Source organism: Xenopus tropicalis, chromosome 9, assembly GCF_000004195.4.
Source record: "Xenopus tropicalis strain Nigerian chromosome 9, UCB_Xtro_10.0, whole genome shotgun sequence".
Taxonomy (NCBI): domain Eukaryota; kingdom Metazoa; phylum Chordata; class Amphibia; order Anura; family Pipidae; genus Xenopus; species Xenopus tropicalis.
Genome location: NC_030685.2, coordinates 10,919,749 through 10,939,689, shown reverse-complemented (window position 1 = coordinate 10,939,689; position 19,941 = coordinate 10,919,749). Strand labels below are relative to the sequence as shown.

General features: G+C 38.4%; 1 protein-coding gene across 1 annotated transcript; it reads left to right on the top strand.

The window, feature by feature from the left end:
* The first annotated feature begins 412 nt into the window (after positions 1-412).
* Positions 413-19,710, top strand: LOC100491511 (interferon-induced very large GTPase 1). Its single transcript, XM_031893589.1, has 8 exons — positions 413-574; positions 4,553-6,492; positions 7,478-7,737; positions 9,274-9,345; positions 11,589-11,657; positions 11,978-12,046; positions 13,529-13,594; positions 14,161-19,710. The coding sequence occupies exons 2-8, from the start codon at positions 4,652-4,654 to the stop codon at positions 18,774-18,776; spliced, it is 6,993 nt and encodes a 2,330-aa protein (XP_031749449.1). The 5' UTR covers positions 413-574; positions 4,553-4,651; the 3' UTR covers positions 18,777-19,710.
* Positions 19,711-19,941: the final 231 nt, after the last annotated feature.

Genomic DNA, 19,941 nt, shown 5'->3' with positions numbered 1-19,941 from the left:
ACTTGGGGGGGGCCTGGGGGAAGCTGAAGGATACTTGGGGGGGCCCTGGGGGAAGCTGAAGGATGCTTGGGGGGGGGGCCCTGGGGGAAGCCTCATTATGTGCGAGCCCAGAGACAATTAACTTTATACAGTTGATATAAAATATTTTACTACAGTATTTGGTTCAGAATCTTTTTTTTCTAGATTTTCCTCCTTTAAAATTGGGTGCTTCTTATATTCCGGAGCGTTTTATAGGGCGAAAAATACGGTAAATGCTATAACTTCTGCAGCAAAATATTTCTCTAATAGTGTATCCAATGTGTTTGATTGTGTTCCCTGTATCCTGCCTGCAGCATATCCATTCCTGTAAGTAAGAGCAGTCCGGGAATGTGAAAGTGAAAATAGAATTCAGTTTATTACTGACTGGGTGTGGGCTTACAGTAATGTAATATCTCAGTTAGAAGGGGCAGTATGACTGGATACTGAATGCTGCTACACCTGGAAATCCTCCGGCAGATCAGCTATGGGGACACTTCTAGCTGCCTGGGAACTGCCCTGATAGGAAACAGACACCGAGACTCTGCATCTGTCATTGGTAAGGGTTTCTTATATATTATATACTGAATGGTAAGGGGGAAACTGACAGCTACAGACAGACAGATAGATAGATAGATAGATAGATAGATAGATAGATAGTGTGACAGTAGGTGGGTAAATCCTACAGAAAAAATATATTTTCCTATGTGAATGTGCTGCAGGAGATCAGTGGGCAGTGAAAGGGCAGCCATTCCCTATCAGCCTGATCATTCTGTGTCTCACACCTACGTGCTCCCTCTCTGTTTCCCTCTGAACTCTGTCCTGTGAATGTAAGAGCTGCGAGTTTAAAGGGGTTGTAAACCCAATCATACACTGTTCCACTTCACCCCCTAGTTTTGCTATAGAAGCTGTCGAAAAACATTATTATAGATGCAAAAAAAGTTACCAATGAGCATTCTACTGACCAAAAACTTCATTATAACTGCAAGAGAAGTGACCAATGAGAATGCTGATTCCCAGCACTGTGTCAGGCCCCTTGCCGGTACCTTACATATAGAGATAATGATGTCATTTTCCCGTCATTATATGGCACAGGAATCAGACATGGGGATAAAGGGACAGACTTGTTCAGTGCTGGGAAACTGTGCTTAATGCTCCCAACTCCAATTGCAGGAACAGAGAACAGGGAGCCAGATTTATACAGATCAGCTGGGATTCTCATTGGAGGATTCTTTTGCATTTCAATGCTGCCAATGCGGGCCCTAGAGAGCTGGGAAAGTTTTATTGTGCAATATTGCATTAAGAATACAGCCCTGATGTTGCTGGACTACAGCTCCCAGCATGCCTCACCCTTCATTATATGTTACATTATTCTGGGATTTGTAGTCCAGCAACAGCTTACCCATTTTAGAATGTTGGCACTCAGGCCATAAGTGCTGCCATTGTACGTCAAGGTTTCCATCTGTTCTATAAGAAAAAATGCAACTGCCATTTTGTGGGTTAATGTTTTATTTTCCAGTTCTGCTTTCACTATCACTATATCAGTGTCACTGCCTTAATAGTAATATTTCAGAATTGCAATATGTATGTATGTATATTTGTATGTATGCATATTTTTATTTATAAAATTATTTTTCACACTTTTCCCCAGCAAAACGCTGCATTTCTATCCCATCAAAAACCACTTACTTTTAGTGTTAAGACACTTTGGTTGTTGCACCCAGTGTCCCTCAGCTCAGGTGCCATCTTAGAAACAGTGACATCACCATTTTCCTTACAAATAAACTCTGTCCCTGCGAGTGTAGTGATGTCCTCCATTACAGCTACAGATCAGTACAGTGTGTAGATTAGAGATGCACCAAATCCAGGATTCGGTTCAGAATTCGGCTAAGAGTCAACCTTTTTCAGCAGGATTTGGCTGAATCCATGCCTCTGGCCGAACCAAATCTGAATCCTTAAAATCACATGACCTTTTGTACTATAAACATGGAAGTTGAAAATTTTTCACTGCGTGTTGCACGTGCGGTTCTCTTTAACCCTTCCTTATCGGCCTAATCTTTCACAAAGGATTCGGCTGAATCCTAAAATAGTGGATTTGGTACATCCCTAGTGTAGATGCTGGATTACTGTGTAATTTACTGCCCTAGGCAACCTGGTCGGTTACCTGGCGCTGGAGTGGCACTGACAAGTGGCAGTAGAGAATGAGGGCCCAGACTGGGGGTAGGCCGAAAAAAGAGGTACGTGCCTAGAGTAGATGCTGGCTTGCTGTGTAATTCACTGCCCTAAGCAATCTGGCTGGCAACCTGGCATCCCTCCAGTGTGTGCTCCCCCGCAGCATTACTATGACGCTGGAGGGAATGGGGGGTGTGCACTGGAGTGGCACTGACAAGTGGCAGAGTGGAATGAGGGCCCAGACTGGGGGTAGGTGAAGGAAGAGGTACCTAGTGCCCCCCATGGTTGCGCCCTAGGCACATGCCTCTTCTGCTTACCCCTAGTTCCGGCCCTGTAATTCACATGGCCATCTACAGTATAGTCTTCTATAGATATCCTTTGTATACAGCACTGTGGGGGTACATTTTGAAACCTTTGTTAAGGGGTGCAACTATGTCAGTGAGATGCAGTATTTCCTTTGAATAGTTGACATTTAAGTGGCCTGAGCACATTTCCCTTATTTCACATTTTCACCGATGTTACATATTTATTTGTGGTCCCCTGGAAAATTCATAATCATGACTTTAAAAAGTCAAAGATCTCAGGTAGGGCAAACGGGTCTGTATTACGGAGTGCAGACATGTTGTTGAGAAGGTGGCAAGGAGGCATCTCTTTGGGTACAAACTTAGGTAAATGACGTTCATTCTTCTTTAATGACCTGGAAGATGAAAGTGCTTTATATTTGTAGATTTGCCCCTTTTCACACTTTGCCCACTCTTGGTAAATAGAACTTAGAGTAGAACAGAAGCAAAGAAAGATCGTTGCGTTACAGATTGTATAAGACTGAAAAGGCAAGTAAGGTGGGTTATTGTTTTCACAAAATCAAAATACTTATCCATTCTCCTCTTTTTATGTCCATTTGATATAAAAACAATGGTGGAACGTCGGTAAAAGGTATCATATAGTGAAAAATACTATGAACAAAGTGGGAACAGAGACCCCCATTTATGGTACGATGGGACATAACATGTTCTTCTTTGTTTTTTGAGCAGCGGTCTCTTTTTGCTGGCCCCAGCGCTCTTCTGTAGCACACAAATGGGCCATGTACATATATTTTTCACGTTCCCAGTTAGGTGCCACTTTGCACAGTTTCAATATGATACTGAAATGCTTTCATTTTAGAGAAGCTGCAATCAACAAAGTCACCACTAGTTGTCCTTGGTGAGCTCAGCAGGTGTAATACCTCAGCGTACTAGATCTTTTCATGCATCCTAGGGATAATATAAGTAACCTGGATTCCTTTCTACTTTGGTCCTTTCATCCCATGGGTGTCAGATAGTGATTACTAACCCCACAATGATCTGCCTTGATGGAGCAGAGAATTGCTCTTGCTGGCTAATCCAGTCTGAGTGACACAGGGTTGAACTGGGCCGGCGGGGCACCGGGAAAAAAACTGGTGGGCCTGCCAACCCAAACCCCATCCCCACTGGTGCTCTCCCCGCTGATCTCTCTTTTGTTATAAAGTCTTTTGGTTAACACACAGTTCATGCCTAGATTTAGTATTTTTGCTACAATTACACAGCCTGTAGGCTCCTTACAAACAGTACAACCAGGCATTTTAACATAAGGTAGGGTAGGACCCTGGAGGTAATTGTGAAACAGCCAGGAATATAAGGGGCAGATTGACCAAAACACGAATGCGAATCCCGAATTGGAAAAATTTGGATTGGAAACAAAAATTTCTGAAGATCGCGACTTTTTAGTTGCCATCGCAACGTTTTCGTATTTTTCGCGACTTTTTTGTCACCGTCACGACTTTATCGTATTTTGCACGACTATTTCGTCGCCGTCGCAACTTTTTCGTATTGACCGAACGTAAACTGCGGGAAAACCTTTCCGACTTTGCATGATTTTGGAAGCCTCTCATAGGAATAAATGGCACTCTGCAGCTCCACCCTGGCCCAAGTCACGATACCGAAGCTTGAATGAATCCGAACTCGAATATGAATTTCGTACTTGGTGCAACAATACGATTTTTTCGCAACGGCGACGAAAAAGTCGTGGAAAATACATGCAAGATACGAAAAAGTCGCGACATCGATGAAAAAGTCGCAAAAATAGTGATCATTACGAAAAAAACGCATTCAGAGGATTCGTGGATTGATAAATCTCCCCCTTAGTATTTGGGTGTATGTTAGTTCTACAGAAACTCAATGGGATGGATTCAGATAATTTGGTGCTGTGGTCAATTAAGATTCTATAACTAGATGAAGGTGGAATAAAATAGGAAAAGTGGCTTTTTAAAAGACTCAACTTTGACTTTTCACATCAAGCTTTTCTAATTAGTTAATTTTTTTATAAGAAGTTATTCTGTTTTTTTTTCCAGCTCAAAGTAATAGAAGGCACTAAATGAAACTCTGGAATAAATAAAAACCTGGAATAACCTCTAGGCAAAAAAGTTTCCGGATATAAGCACATCCCAAAAATGTCGGAAAGGAGCAACGTGAGAGTGGCTGTTAGGGTTCGGCCAATGAACCAAAGAGAGAAGGAGAAACACCCAGTTGGTGTTATTTCTATGAGTGGAACTAAGACAATTCTGCAGAGCAATGCTACTGTCAGTCCAGGTAAAGTACAAAAAGGACCTAAAGAATTCACCTATGATCATTGCTTCTGGTCGGCAGATGATTCAGACCCTGATACTTATGCAGGGCAGGAAGAAGTGTTTAAAACACTTGAGGAAGGAACTATAGAGAATATTTACCAAGGATACAATGTTTGCATTTTTGCCTATGGACAAACAGGTTCAGGAAAAACATACACCATGATGGGAAGGGATGATGAACCAGGTTTGATCCCAAGATTCTGCCGTGCCTTACTGAACAGAAAATCTAAAGGCACCGTAAGAGTTGAACTTTCTTATATGGAAATATACAATGAAAAGGTGAGGGATCTGTTAGAGCTGAAAAAGAGCAAAAAAGAACTCAGTGTTCGGGAACATAATATTCTTGGACCATATGTAGAAGGATTGTCCCAGCATGCTGTTAGCACATGGGAGGATATCAAACTACTGCTTTTAGCTGGAAATAAATGCAGGACCACAGCTGCAACTAAAATGAATGAAGAAAGTAGCCGTTCACATGCCATCTTTACCCTCGCTATAACTCAGATGTTTCCCAACCAAGCGTCTGGTACCTCAAAAGAACTTCATAGCAAATTCAATCTGGTGGATCTCGCTGGTAGTGAGAGGGCATCTAAATCAGGGGCTCAAGGAAAACAACTGGTAGAAAGTGGCAACATTAATAAATCTCTTACATCCTTAGGCAGGATTATATCATCTTTGGCTGAATGTAAGGGCAGAAGATCGAGCAGTTATGTGAGCTATAGAGAGTCTGTGCTCACGTGGCTTCTGAAAAACAGCCTGGGAGGAAACAGCAAAACAGTCATGTTGGCCACCATTAGTCCTGCTGAAGATAATTATGGGGAGACCCATTCTACTTTGGTATATGCAGAAAGAGCAAGAAAAATAGTCAATCAAGCTACGGTGAATGAAGATACCAAGTGCAAAGCTGTTGCTACATTACAGAAAGAGGTGCAAAATTTAAAAGAACAACTCAAGCGTGCTAAAAGTCAGCAATCTCCGGAGCTACAATCAAAACTAAAAGAATCAGAGAATCTTCTAAAACAACTCAACTTAAGCTGGGAAGAAAAGCTGAAGAAAACAGAAGAAAATGCCAAACTGATGCAAAAGTATTTGGAAAGCATGGGCATTTCAGTAGATGCTTCTGGTATAAAGTGTGCCAAAGAGCAATGTTGTCTTGTTAACTTGAATCCTGACCCAGAATCCAATGATTACCTATTATATTATTTAACAGATCATAATAAAATAGGTGCAGGTTCTTCACAAGATTTCCAGTTAACTGGACCTGGAATAGAGGAAGAGCACTGTGTGATAACCATGACTCCTGATGGAGATGTGTTTCTTGTTCCAAGCACCAAAACTGAGACAAAAGTAAATGGCGCTCTGGTTCAGGAGAGCATTCAGTTATATCATGAAGATAAAATAAACTTAGGACTTAATTACTCGTTTATTCTAAATCAGCCAAAAAAAAGGCAGCCAAACTCCCTAAGTGAAAATAAGCATAAAGTAGAAAAGAATGAAATGTCTACTGATCATGAAAGTATTAATGAAAGTAACCCCAAGCATGAGTCCGGCATACAGGAGCAACATCCATATTACCAGCTAAGTGGAAGTCAAGATGATGACAATGAACTTACAAAGACTTTCCATATAAATCCAAAAAAAGAGGAAATTTCTACAGAATCACGGTAAGGCTTTCTTGGATTTTACTACATTGTGGAAATTGCCAATTAGTCAGGCATATCCAGGTAACTCTTGCTTACCTTCTATTACCATTAGGGTCTGGTTGGTAAAAATGATGCTTGAGCCCAATGTAATTGATAGGGAAAAAATATAAAAATATTGGAAGGCTGGTATTTTTTCTCAGAAAAGGTGGCAACCCTAATCACCATCTTGCACCAGACTCCCAGGCATCCTCTGCTCTACTTCAGACTTTGTGCATTTAGAGTATAGATTTTTGTACTACAGATGCCCCATGTCTGAACTCACGCAGGGGACACCTGGGAGCCTAGGGCAAGATAGTGGCAGTGTGCTCTACACAATCTAGAATGCTATCAGTGCTAGATGGGTTTTCAAAATCCTTATTATTTAAAAAAAAAAAATGCAATCCTCCTCCTCCTCCTCCTTCTTCTTCTCTTTCTCATTCTTCTTCTCTTTCTCATTCTTCTTCTCTTTCTCATTCTTCTTCTCTTTCTCATTCTTCTTCTCTTTCTCATTCTTCTCCTTTTCCTTTTCCTTCTCCTTCTCCTTGTTATTATTATAGGTGCATTTCTTTTTTATTGGGAACACAGCCTGCAAATCATTTTCTATCATAATCTATACACAATACTATATGGCCAGATTGTATGCCCATGGAATTTTCCTACACTTACCAACCCCAAACTTTAATGGATGATGATGTTTGGGATGCTGTAGTTTTCATCAAGCACAAGTTTCCCATAAACACTCAAAATATTTTTATTTTGCATTTAATACATTTTTCTGGTGCATTGTCACCGTAACTGTATTTGGCCAAATATTTTCAAAAAATATTTTGTTAATAGCTCAAAAACATGCATAAAAATAATGAATGAGTTTTCATAAATCAGAACAAAATACCCCATGCAGACGAAATAGCAATTTTACTCAAATTTGAAACAAATATTTTTTACTTTAACTCTGTTTATATTTCAGCTCACATGATTCTCATTCAACATCATCCATTGAAAAGGTTCTTGCTTTACTACAAAAATCACAAGAATCATTAACAGAACTTCAGCAGAACTTTACAAACTTGGTGGAGAAGCTAGAGTCGAAACAGCTTATAACCCAGCAGGATTGCGCTGGTCTTGAAAATAAGGAAGACGTGGTTTTGAAATATGAAATCTTACTCAACATCATCGCTGAGAAAGGAGAGAATGCCTGCACCGAATTTCTGGATCTGCTTGGAAAAGGTATGAGTATATTTTTTAGTTAGATTTCCCCATGACCAGCCACCCCATACTATGTGACGTATAGCCCCAGCACTGCTTAAATTATAGTAATTATAGGACTTATTATCCAGAAACACATCCAGAAAGCTCCAAATTACAGGAAGGCCATCTCCCATAGACTTCATTATAATCAAATAATTCAAATCTTTAAAAATAATTTCCTTTTTCTGTTAAAACAACCAGAAAATTCGCAAAACTGCGAAAAATCTGCAAAATGTGTTTGTTGCGTGACTCTTTTTTTGCCCACGTTTTTTCTGTCACCTGCGCCCAATTTGATGCGACCACGACTTTTTTGATGCAAAACAAATTTTTCCACGTCAAATTTTTGCGGAAGTTTCGCAAAACAATGCGCCAATGGCAAAATGCGGAAATTTGCTGCGAATCCATGCCTGGAGAAAAAATTCGCATTTACTAATGCTCATTTTTTTCGGTTAGGGTGTTTTGACGCCCAAAGACGATTTTGTTGTTGGAAAAAATTTTTCTTCCATTTATTATGTAACAAAATCATGACAAATCCAAATAGAAAAATACACCATCTAAAACCTGTCATGTAGAAGTCAATGGCAGATGTCCATTTTACAACTGGAAGATCTTACTTTGCTTTGTGGTTTTAGACTTTTTGGGGTTTTTTTCACACTGACTTTTATGCATCAGCCCAAAACATTACTTTTTTAATCAAATTCCTTCTATATTTAGATGAGTACATTTCCTTGGCACAATAGTATTTTTCACACAATATTTCACCTGTAACTATTATTGTGGTTAATTACACTTACAAGCTAAGCATGCTAGCTTAATGTGAAATAAAACCTTATTGAACATTTACATAATTGAGAGTAGCCTCAATAGTAGTAAGTATCCCATAGGACAGGGGTCCTCAAACTTTTTAAGCAAGGAGCCAGTTCATGGTCCCTCAGACTGTTGGGGGGCCAGACTATGTAGTCCCCCCAACCTCCCCCCTGCTCCAGCTCCCTGCTGTGGGGTCAAAATATGGCCTGCTCCTGTATCCTCCCTCTCCCTCTTCCCACTGTATCTTCTCTCTTCCAGCTACCCCCTCTCTGTCCGTCCACCCTCTCCCAGCTCCTCCCTCCCGCTCCCCACTGAGTGCTCTCTTCCAGCTCCCCCCGCTCCATTGATCCACCGTCTCCCAGCTCCCCTCTTCTGCTCTCTGTTGAGTGCTCTCTCTTCCAGCTTCCCACTCTCCGTCCGTCCTCCATCTCCCAGCTTCCCGCTGAGTCCTCTCTCCGCTGCCAGGGGTGAGGACGCAGCGGGGGCCAGGTAAATTACCCTGGATCCAACCCATGGCTGTAGTTTGAGGATCCCTGCTATAGGAAATGTTACAGTGCACCCAATAGAGAGAAAGGAGAAGAGGCAAGGTATGATCATAATGGGACAATAATCTCAACATTAATCATCTGACAGAATATATTATTTTGAAAAGAGGAGGGTGCTAATGCAATTGTAATGCTTTAATTGTGTTATTCCTACAAAATTCAGATAAGGTTGATATGAACAAGGATAATGATGATGACAGAAAAGAACAAAATACAGAAACAGAAACTGCCAAAGGTGAGATATACATAATTTCTAATATATATTATATAAAAAAAAAAAAAATATATATATATATATGTAGGGATCCATAGGGTTAACTAGTCCATATGGCTTTAAACCCTGCAGCTTCCTGGTTTTGTGCTGTTACTGGGCAAAGACCCATGTATCAGTTTTGAGTGATTATTGGTTAATAGGGAGACCACTCCTGTCTTTTTGGCTGCCTGTGTTCTCAGAGAGGGGAGCACTGTGCTGGAGGCAAGGAACTAGGCCCCCAGTAAAGCCATGTGCCCCAGAGTGTGCCAGCCACTCTGGTGAAGTCGGGGACAGGGACCCCGTGAATCAGGACCAGTTAGATAGCAAGTTTTGTGGAGCACTTTCTAGGAAAGTGAGATAGTGAGGGAAGAGAGCACGAGCAGTTTGGCTCAGAGGAAAGTAGCTGTGGGAGTACCCTTCCAGACAGGCACTGTTGCCTTAGTGTAGGGCCACGGTTTAGACCTAGGAGGCAGGTAGTTTGAACTTTGATCCAAAGTTGCCGTGGGGCCTGAGGAGTGTGGTATCCAGCTGACTGTTCCACAGAGTGAGCAACTGAACTGGTGGCACTGATCCTGCCTGGCTCAAGGGGAGTTGGGAGGAGCGGGTGTGCACCCTCTCTGTGCTGTCCTCAGAGACTGCTATGCTAACTGATGTGTGAGTATATTGCATAACCCTGCAAGTTGCTTGTTGCTGAAAATAAACCAGTTCTACTGTTCAACTGCAAGAACCTTCTGGGGCCCATTTGTTATTCTGCATTGTACACAGCTACAGTGAGTTGTAGTTGCACTACACCATAGCTCCGTTTGGTTACTTCCACATAGTGAAGGCCCATCCTGAAGGACTGAGTCGCGTGTGCCCCATGCTCTAGACCTATCTAGTCGTGCGGTTGGCTTAGTTACAGCCAAGAAAGGGTTACATATATTATAGTAGAAAGAGTGTCGCACACACAGGGGCTTGATACAAAAGAAAAAAAAAATTTAACAAAATTCCAACGTTTCAAGCACGACCAGTGTTCTTCCTCAGGGACAAACCATATATATATATTACATAGAAAGAAAAAATATATAATGTAAAACCAGAAAACAGAATTGGATGGTGGGGTAAAGAAAGTGGTGATCATTAGAAAAATAGGGACAATGAAAAAGAAAAAAAAGTACAACCCACAGCAAACAATTAGTAGGTAGCATTTACTGGTCAGCCATTTAAAGGAGAAGGAAAGGTAAAACTCAGTAAGCTTTATCATAAAGGTCTATGTAAATACAGCCATAAGCACTAACAGTAATGCTGCACTGAGTCCTCTATCAAAAGAAACACAGAATTTCATTTCTCCCTTTTTCCTGTGCCAGAGTCTGCACAGCTCTCTCCCCTCTCCTGCTCCTCCCTCCCATAAGAATGCTAAGAACTCACTCCCCCCCCCTTAGGAATGTGTGATCTGAGCCAATCAGCAGGAAGCTTCCTCATAGTCTTACACACTGAGCATGTACAGGGGTCTTGGTGCAGGAGCATGGCATCATGGGAACTTTCTTTACATGAGGTTTCTGATCATCTGAACGGGAGAAATATTGGGAGACTTAGGCGTACTATGGAGAGGACTGAAGGTATGCAGCTTGAGATTAACTCTTTATTAGCCTTTCCTTCTCCTTTAAAGAAAAAAATTAAATATATATATAATTGGTTGCTATTGGTTACAAGACCTGGACAAACGCAATGCCTTTTGCTACTATTGCCTACAAATTGTTTAGGGAACTTAAAAAGGGGCCTTATACCAAATTCCGTATTAGAGCTCATAGGCCAGTTTGCTAAGTCCTGCTTTAGAAGCAGAATATCAGGTATAGTACATTGCCAAGAGCAACTAGTCCATGAGAGAACTTAGTGAAACTTCAGTAATAGAAGAAATTCACCCTTTCCTTTTAAGATCAGAGGAACTATGAGGCCTCTGGTGGTAGTAACCTACTTTAGCATTATATTTTACATCTGGGGTATATTAATACCAATATAAAATGACAGAGAATCAAAACTGAATCATCTAGAGGCCCATTTACGGACCATTGGATTTTTTCGTTTTTCTTGATACAGATTTTAGTGACAAAAAAAAAATTGTGATTTTTTTTTTTTTTAGAGATTTACTATGTGGTGAATTATTCTATATACAGTACTATTTGATGCAGGCCTAATGTAATAATTTTATTATTTGTTATGTATTTTTACAATACATATATTCACAGATCAATCACAGCCAAATAACGACAAGAATGAAGTTGCTGAAAAAGAAGAAACCACAGAAGCATTAAATGGTGAATAATATAATTTTATTTACCAAATGGTACAGGCCATATGAAAGGATTTTTCACAGAACATAATATCTATATTTATTATATCTATATTTTATCTATTTTTAGTGAATTTCAGGGGCTGTTTTTATAACTATAATGAGCTTTTTAAGAGCAGTTCCAATGTCTACCTTAACATATATGTATTATTAAATATTTATACCTTGAATTTCAAACAAGGCAATCAAGAATGTGCTCCATGTGTCTGGTATAGAATATATATACATAATTTATGAGCTCAATATGCAAGTGATTTATTTCGCAATATTTTTTAATTTTCATAGAAAAGTCAGATGTTGCAAAGACAGAGAACGGAGCTGAAAGGGAAGAAGAAAACACAGGGCCTTCCAAAAGTAAGTGGTTACATTTTTTTGTATAATTTTAGAGAGAATTAGCATTGCCTCTTTATATATATATATATATATATATATATATATATATATATATATATATATATATATATATATATATATATATATATATATTTATTTTTATTTTTTTTTGTAATATTATTTTATTTGAAATTCATTTTATTCTTTAATAAATCTCAACTATTTCAGATTCTGAAGAATATATATTTTTTGCACCACATTTTTTCTTGAACTCAAACTCGTCTTTTGATGAATTGGCCCGCCACAAAGATAATTATAATCCAAATATTAAAATTTTTCTAAATGATTGTCTTTATCTATAATAATGGAACAGTACTTTGTATTGATGGTAACTAAACTCAATTCTGTTGGGTTTATTTAATGTTTAAATTATTTTTAGAAAATATAAGGTATGGTGATCCAAATTATGACATTCCCTTATCTGAAAAAGACCAGATCCCAAGCATTATAGATAATAGAATATTATGGCTGTATGTGTTAATATTCTACAAAATATAACCTCACCTATAGTGATGAATGATTTTGTCCCATTTCACTTCGCTGACAAAATGTACAAAACTGTGAAAAAATTCATAAAACAGCTAAAAATTCACGAAACGCAGCTACCACATCACTTTATTTGACTCACACAACTTTTTTGATGCTTGTTTTAAGTAAAAAACTATCAATGGTGAAAATCGGTATTTCAGCAATCGATTGCTCTGGTGTTTTCCACAAAAGGGCTTTTGTCAAAAATGAAAAGCTTGCCATGTAAGTGGCAAAATTTTATTGTTTGTCAAAAACCCACCTGTGGAAATTAGGCAGTAAGCCACATCAATTGATTGCTGAAAAACCGAATGAAATCTCACACATTTTTTCTTCAGTCAGTTGCTCAACCAGGTCAAAGGTATGTAAATCTGCCCCTAAGTATGGAATTATTCTTGGCAAAAAAACAATTCATTCCCAAAATTTCATTCATTCCCAAAAGTTTTCCCTCACTGATTAAAGGTAACACAGACCTTCCATACCTTTATTGCTCTTCCCAAATATTACTGTCCTACAATCATTCTCCAGCTTATTATCATGGGTTAATTCTTGCTACATGTTCTACTATAGCAACTTTAGGGATCTGTTTTGGGGCCCAAATGATACAAAAGATATGAGATATGAGAATCCTGCCATCTGTGCTTGTACATGTATTTCTGATCTTAGTTTGTACAAGTGGAAAAAGAAATATTTTGAACATATTTATTTGACAAAACAGCACAATATTTGCTCTTGTGATGCTTAATAAAACCATAATATCAATAAGAAGAAAATATAATGAGATATCAGCAAGGCAACTGAAGTAGCATTGGTAGGCATAATTCTTGTTGCTGAGAAGGTCTTGTCTTGAAAATCCATTTGGATGTTCTTGGGATGTTTCACAGAAGCAAGTTTAATTTTTTAACTGTTTTTCTGCAGATCATTCAGATAACGATACAAAGAAAAATAGTGAAGATGAATGCACAGAAGAAAACACTTCCATAGGTATGTTGAGTTATCTAAGCTCAGCACAGGCACATGACCCTCAACACCAAATTATAAGAAAAAATAATATGAATATATACATATAGTCAGCATGGGGTTTTCATAAAGATATATGTTGTACTCAAATTTCATAAGGATATTACATTTTTTGGTCAAAAGAGTCCTGCAAAGTATCGGAGATGCTTCTGTTAACTAAATATACATGGGTAAATTTAAAATTGACAGCACCAACACATATGTACCATCATGTCAGCAGGACAGATGCTACATTTCCAGGTTTTTCCAGTTATTCATTATTTGCTATAATATTATAATAAAATTTGGTTATAATATGGTAGTGGTATTCCTTTGGGGGCTACTTCTCCTGTCTTTTACTTTTTTCTATGTATTAAGATAAAGATAGACGATAATGGCACTTTGACCTAATGAAGGTCTCAGGATGTGACAGAAACATTAAAATAAATTCTGTATGTATATGAACATTGGTATATTGGCACATAGACACTTAGTATTGTTTTATGGAGTGCATCTCAATTGGAACTTTATTTTTATTATTTTTTCTGCAGACAAGAAAACCTTATATAGAGACTTATTGAAGAAGATGAACATGGATCCATATGAAATGAAAAATTTAACCTTACAAGACATTCTTCAGATTGATCAAGAATGTTTAGAGAAGATGGACAATTGGCAAAGAAAGTCTGCAGCCATGAATTTTATACATAAAATAATTGCATTAAATGGAACAGCCAGAAGCATAATTACATCAAGTGAGAACGAGAGTGAAGATTCTCAGGATGATCCAGATGATGTAACTTGTGACTCATCTGATTCTGTTCACCCCCTAGATGTTCTGTGCCTTGTCCTGCATTGCTCTGACCTTTTTCTGCAGCAGGAGATTATACTGAAAATGTCTATGTGCCAATTTGCTGTCCCTTTTCTGCTCCCTGCTGTTGATGGGCCAGGCTGTACCTTCATGCTTTGGGGAATGAGAGATATTGTAAAAAGGTGGAGACCTCAGTCACTGGCAGAAACAAAGGGATACATGCAAGAGAATCTTGTTCAGATATCTATGCCAACATTCAGTTTTGTTAGATTTGGGGAAAGTAAATTATCTAAATCTACCATCCTGAATCAAGTTCTCAGCCCAACTCAGCAAACCCAAGACTTCTTTGTCCACAGTAATATGGAAGGAGCTGATGTCACAAGGGAAATCTCTGAAGGTCTTGTAGAAATATCCTGGTATTTTCCCGCTGGTAAAGGTAATTCGGATATTTTCCCAGAGCCAGTTGCATTTGCAAACCTTCATGGAAATCTGAAAGACAGCTTGAACGAGTTTGCATTTCTAACTCAGATTTCATCTACTGTGTTTATTTTTGTTCAGGATATTAATAAGAATCTGATTGACTTTTTATCCCAGTATGAAAACTCTCAGGCAAATTTTGTCATTATTTTCAAGGACAGCAGGAAAATCGACAAAGACACAGGTCTCACAAATGTGACTGTTGTTCATTTCAATAGCAAAGCTAGTGGAGCAACAATAGCAAAGAAAATTCGAGCAGCTACTACAGATTTCATTAAGAAAAAATTCCGTGCCCTGAGCCTGGAAGATATGGCAGAAATTGCTCCCAAACTAAGAATCTCTGTTGATGAGAACGTTATAGAATGTCAGAATGCAAAAGCAGATGCCAAAGCAATAGCAGATGAGATCAAAGATGTTGCTGAGTACAAAAAGGATACAATGAGGCTGCAGAGACATTTGTGGAAAAAGGCTGAACTGGAAAAAGAAATGTGTCAAATGAAAAAACAAGGTGATAAACGTACTGACAGTTACAAATCAGAACTACAAAAACAATGTGCAGAAATACGTGAGAAACAGTTTAAGTATGAAATTCCAAATAGCATTAGTAAATTTATTCATTCAGTTGTGAAAAAGAACTACACAGAAATTAGTTATTTTTTAAAATGGCTTCGATTTTATCTTGATTTATCTGCCAGGAAGAACCTCTTTGCTTTACAAGCTGAGTATAAAGAGAAATCAGTTCCAGCATCAATGAGCAGCAAAGAACTATCTGGCCTTGATCAGAAAATATCAGACAGTTCCCTGGGGATTGAACATTTCCTGAGAGAATTAGGACAGTTTTATGAGGCAGAACATTGCAAGTTCAAGGAGGAAAATGGAAGTGAAAGAAAATTCACTAAACTACCTGCATTTGCTGCTGATCTCTTACTGGGTGGATTCCCACTGGAGCTGATAGATGGAGATGCTTCTAATATCCCAATGCAGTGGCTGCAGGATGTACTGACTGAGCTGGACAATAAAACAGGAAAATGCAGCAGAATGGGGGTAATCACTGTACTGGGGGTGCAGAGCACAGGGAAATCCACCCTTCTAAACACAATGTTTGGGCTGCAGTTCCCAGTCTCTAGTGGACGATGCACACGAGGAGCTTTTATGACACTAATGAAAGTGAGAAAAGATTTCCAGGAGGAGTTGGGCTGTGAGTTTATTCTGGTGATTGATACTGAAGGCTTGAAAGCTCCTGAACTGGCCTCTTTGAAGGACAGCTATGAACATGACAATGAACTTGCAACACTGGCTGTTGGTTTGAGTGACATCACAATTGTAAACATGGCCATGGAGAATACAACTGAGATGAAGGATATTTTGCAGATAGTGGTCCATGCCTTCCTTAGAATGAAAGAGATTGGAAGGAAACCCAAGTGCCATTTTGTACACCAGAATGTAAGTGATGTTTCTGCTCATGAAAATAACAGGCGGGACAGGATGAAACTTTTGGAGCAACTGAATGAAATGACCAAAATTGCAGCAGATATGGAGAAGAAAACTAAATTTACAGCTTTCTCTGATATCATGATGTATGATCCAGAAAAAGACAATTTCTACATTCCAGGTCTCTGGAATGGAGTCCCACCAATGGCCTCTATAAATATTGCTTACAGTGAGACCATCTATGAGCTCAAAACATATTTAATTGAATGCATGAAGAACAAGGGACACAGAATTGGTGACTTCATAGAATGGATAGAAAGTCTATGGAGTGCTGTAAAATATGAAAATTTCATTTTCAGCTTTAAAAACAGCCTAGTAGCAAATGCCTACAACCAACTGGCTAAGAAATACTCAGAACTGGAGTGGAAGTTCACTAAGGCAATGCATAAATGGCTAGCAGAGACTGAAACAGTCATCAAGAATCAAAATGCACAAACGATTGATAGTGAAGGAGCAAAATGTAAAAATGCAGCGTATTCTATTCTCAGTGAGGAGGAGGAGAGAATGAAGAAGGAATTAGAGAAATATTTTTCAAGTGAAAACAAAGATGCAAGTCTAGTAGAGAGGTACAAAGCTGAATTTCTAACTAGTGCAAGTTGCCTTAGGAGGAAGCTGGAAGCATCATCTCTTAGCAAATGTGATGAGGCAATTCGTATCCAAAAGGAGAACTTGAAGGTAAAAAAGGTTATCAGTGCATACAAAGAAGTTATTGATCAAAAGGTCACCAGTCTTGTGATGAAGTGCAGGGAACAAAAATATAAACCTGATGAAAAAACACTTCAAACAGAATTTGAGTTAATGTGGGCAGACACTATATCAGAGTTAAATTTCACTGCCCTTCCAGAACCAAACATTGAACTTGATTTTCTTACATTACTCAAAAAAGATATGGCATCAAAAGCTGTCAATCAAAGACTGAACAACATAAATCAACTTCCAAAGCAGGAAAAACTCCATGTACATGAAAATATGGTAAAAAGTCTATTTAGATTAGTAAAAAATAATTTACCTTTTTTGAGTAGAGTTTCTGGCCCTGACAACCGAGAAGTATTTTTTAAGTCCCTATCAGACACATGTTCTGATTATATAAAAGAAAAGCTAAGTTCAGAATCTGACTATGATGAAACATATGGGTTGGAACTACTAAATTTGATTAATTCAGTGTGTGATGGAAAGAACGATCTTCAGCTCACAGCAGATACAGAGCTTGATCTGAAACTCTTTATTTTGGGTAATGCAGTTTGTGATTTCCAACAGATGCATAAGGATTTTGTCAAGAAAAATGATCCTCTGATTTGTCTTGGCGAATTGAAGACTAAATATTGTAACAATTTTCGATATCTGTTTCTGGAGAAAGATGAAAACTGGGAGCAAGCCAAACATTTGTGTAATTTCTGGTTAAAACCAGCTCTGATTGAGCAGGTAAACAGAAAACTTGGATTTGAAATAGTAGATCAGATTCTAGACAACAGTGAATCCAATCAGTACAGCACCAGAGGATACTTCCAATTCACTGTGATGAAACAGCTTCTAGAAAAGAGTAATTTCTCTGACTACTTAGAATACATCGATGATTATGAAACATTTGTCAAAAAGTGGATACATAACTGTATTTTAGAAAAATGTGACTTCCACCATCTGCAATCTGTTATTCTTTCTACCATCAGAAAAAAGATAAAGGGATTCCTAAATGAGCCAAGGACCCTTCAGTTTCAGAAAATGTCTGATTTCCTTGTATGGCTTAGGGAAGTGCTGAGAAATGATCTGGCATTATCAGATGATATGAATGTATTTTGTCTGAAAGATGAAGCAAATATGAAAGAATTTGTTGAAGATCTTGAGAAATCCCTTAGTGACACCGAAGCAGAAATCATATCCGAGTTGAAATCAGTGGACAAGGAAACAATTCTTTCAAAGGTTGTGGTAAAACCAGTTGATGAATTGTTTAAGAGAATTTTTGGATGTGGGAAGCAATGCCCATTCTGTAGAGTTCCCTGTGAAGCTGGTGGGGAGCATCATAAAAATCACTTTGCATCTATTCACAAACCTACAGGACTGGGAAGATACAGATCCTTTTTCTCACAGACTCTTTGCCATGATATCTGCACCACTAATATATCTGGCAATAAATCATTTATAGCTGAAAGTCAGTCTTCACATCCCTATAAAGAATACAGAGCAGTTTACCCAGATTGGGACATTCTCCCAGACCAAAGTATTGAGGCCTCTGATTATTGGAAATATGTTCTTAAAGAATTCAATGATCAGTTTGCAGAAGAATATGAGGGCAGACCTGCTGAATATCCAGAAGAATGGAATACAATAACTAAAGCACAGGCAGAAAAATGCGTAGACACTGCATTTGGCATGAAAAAACAGATTTCCTGAAGTAAATATAGTGATGTGCAAAAAAACATTTCACTCAACCACTTATTTTTATAAACCACCAATTTGTCCAGTATTGACCCAAGCTGCTGCTGTCTCGAGCATCATGTAGAAGTCTATGCCAGTTGTCCCTTCCCTTTCCTGGAAGTTCTTTAGATTTTTTATTCTGGTTTTTTTGTGTGATAATTCGAAAAAGTAGAGGTTTTGGTGTGACAATTTGAAAAAGTTGCAGTTTCGCGACTTTTCTGTGACTTTTTCCCCGCATGGACTTATTCATGCCAGGGATGGGTTTTTCCAGTCCGGCATAAATGGCCTCCTTCACACGTCTTTCAAACCATCTGCCTTCTTGGGCCAAGGTGTCCTCAAAGGAATGTCCCTTTTTCTTTAGATGTATATAGACTGCTAAGTCTTTTCCTGGGGAGTTAGCCTAAATTAGAATCTTTGTGACTGGATCACACTTCTACACATCTGCGACTTTCAGATAAAACATAACGGAATAAGTTTAGTGGCACTTGGAACTTATGGATTGGATGTCTGAGACTGTGCTACCCTTAAGGGTTTTTCCTGAGGAATTTCCTACCACTTAGTTGAACTGAAGAAGCTGCTTTGATGATTGGTGAAATTTTTTCAAGAAAACTCAAAAAGTTCAGTTGCTTTAGATTTAATTCTACTAGTATATCATGATCTGGGTGAACACAAATCTTCATAGACTTTAAACCACATTGTATATTCACCACGATCTGCATGTAATGAATTCTCCTCTACTTTTTGTACAGCAGAGCACTAAATACTGTGCTGTGAATATAATTAAACTTTTTTGGGGCGAGTAACGGGTGGAATAATACAGTTTAATATATCCTTCTGTTGGGCATGACAAGTTCTTTATTTTTGCACACAGCTATGTCCCTTTCTTACTGAAATAAATCTGTTCATTTTACCCAATTGTAATTATGAGCCTTATTTATATATCATCATAGTTGAAACATTTACTAGGTCTGTAAAAATTACCATTTTGGTTAATATCATTTTTTATAGTTTTTCCAAAATGATTGGTGTAAAGTAATCTATCAATCATTTCTTCTATTGTTATATCAAATATGTTTTTCATCCACCACTAGAAAATAATTGGATTTTGATGGGCCTGTACTGGCTAAATAATTTCAGTGAT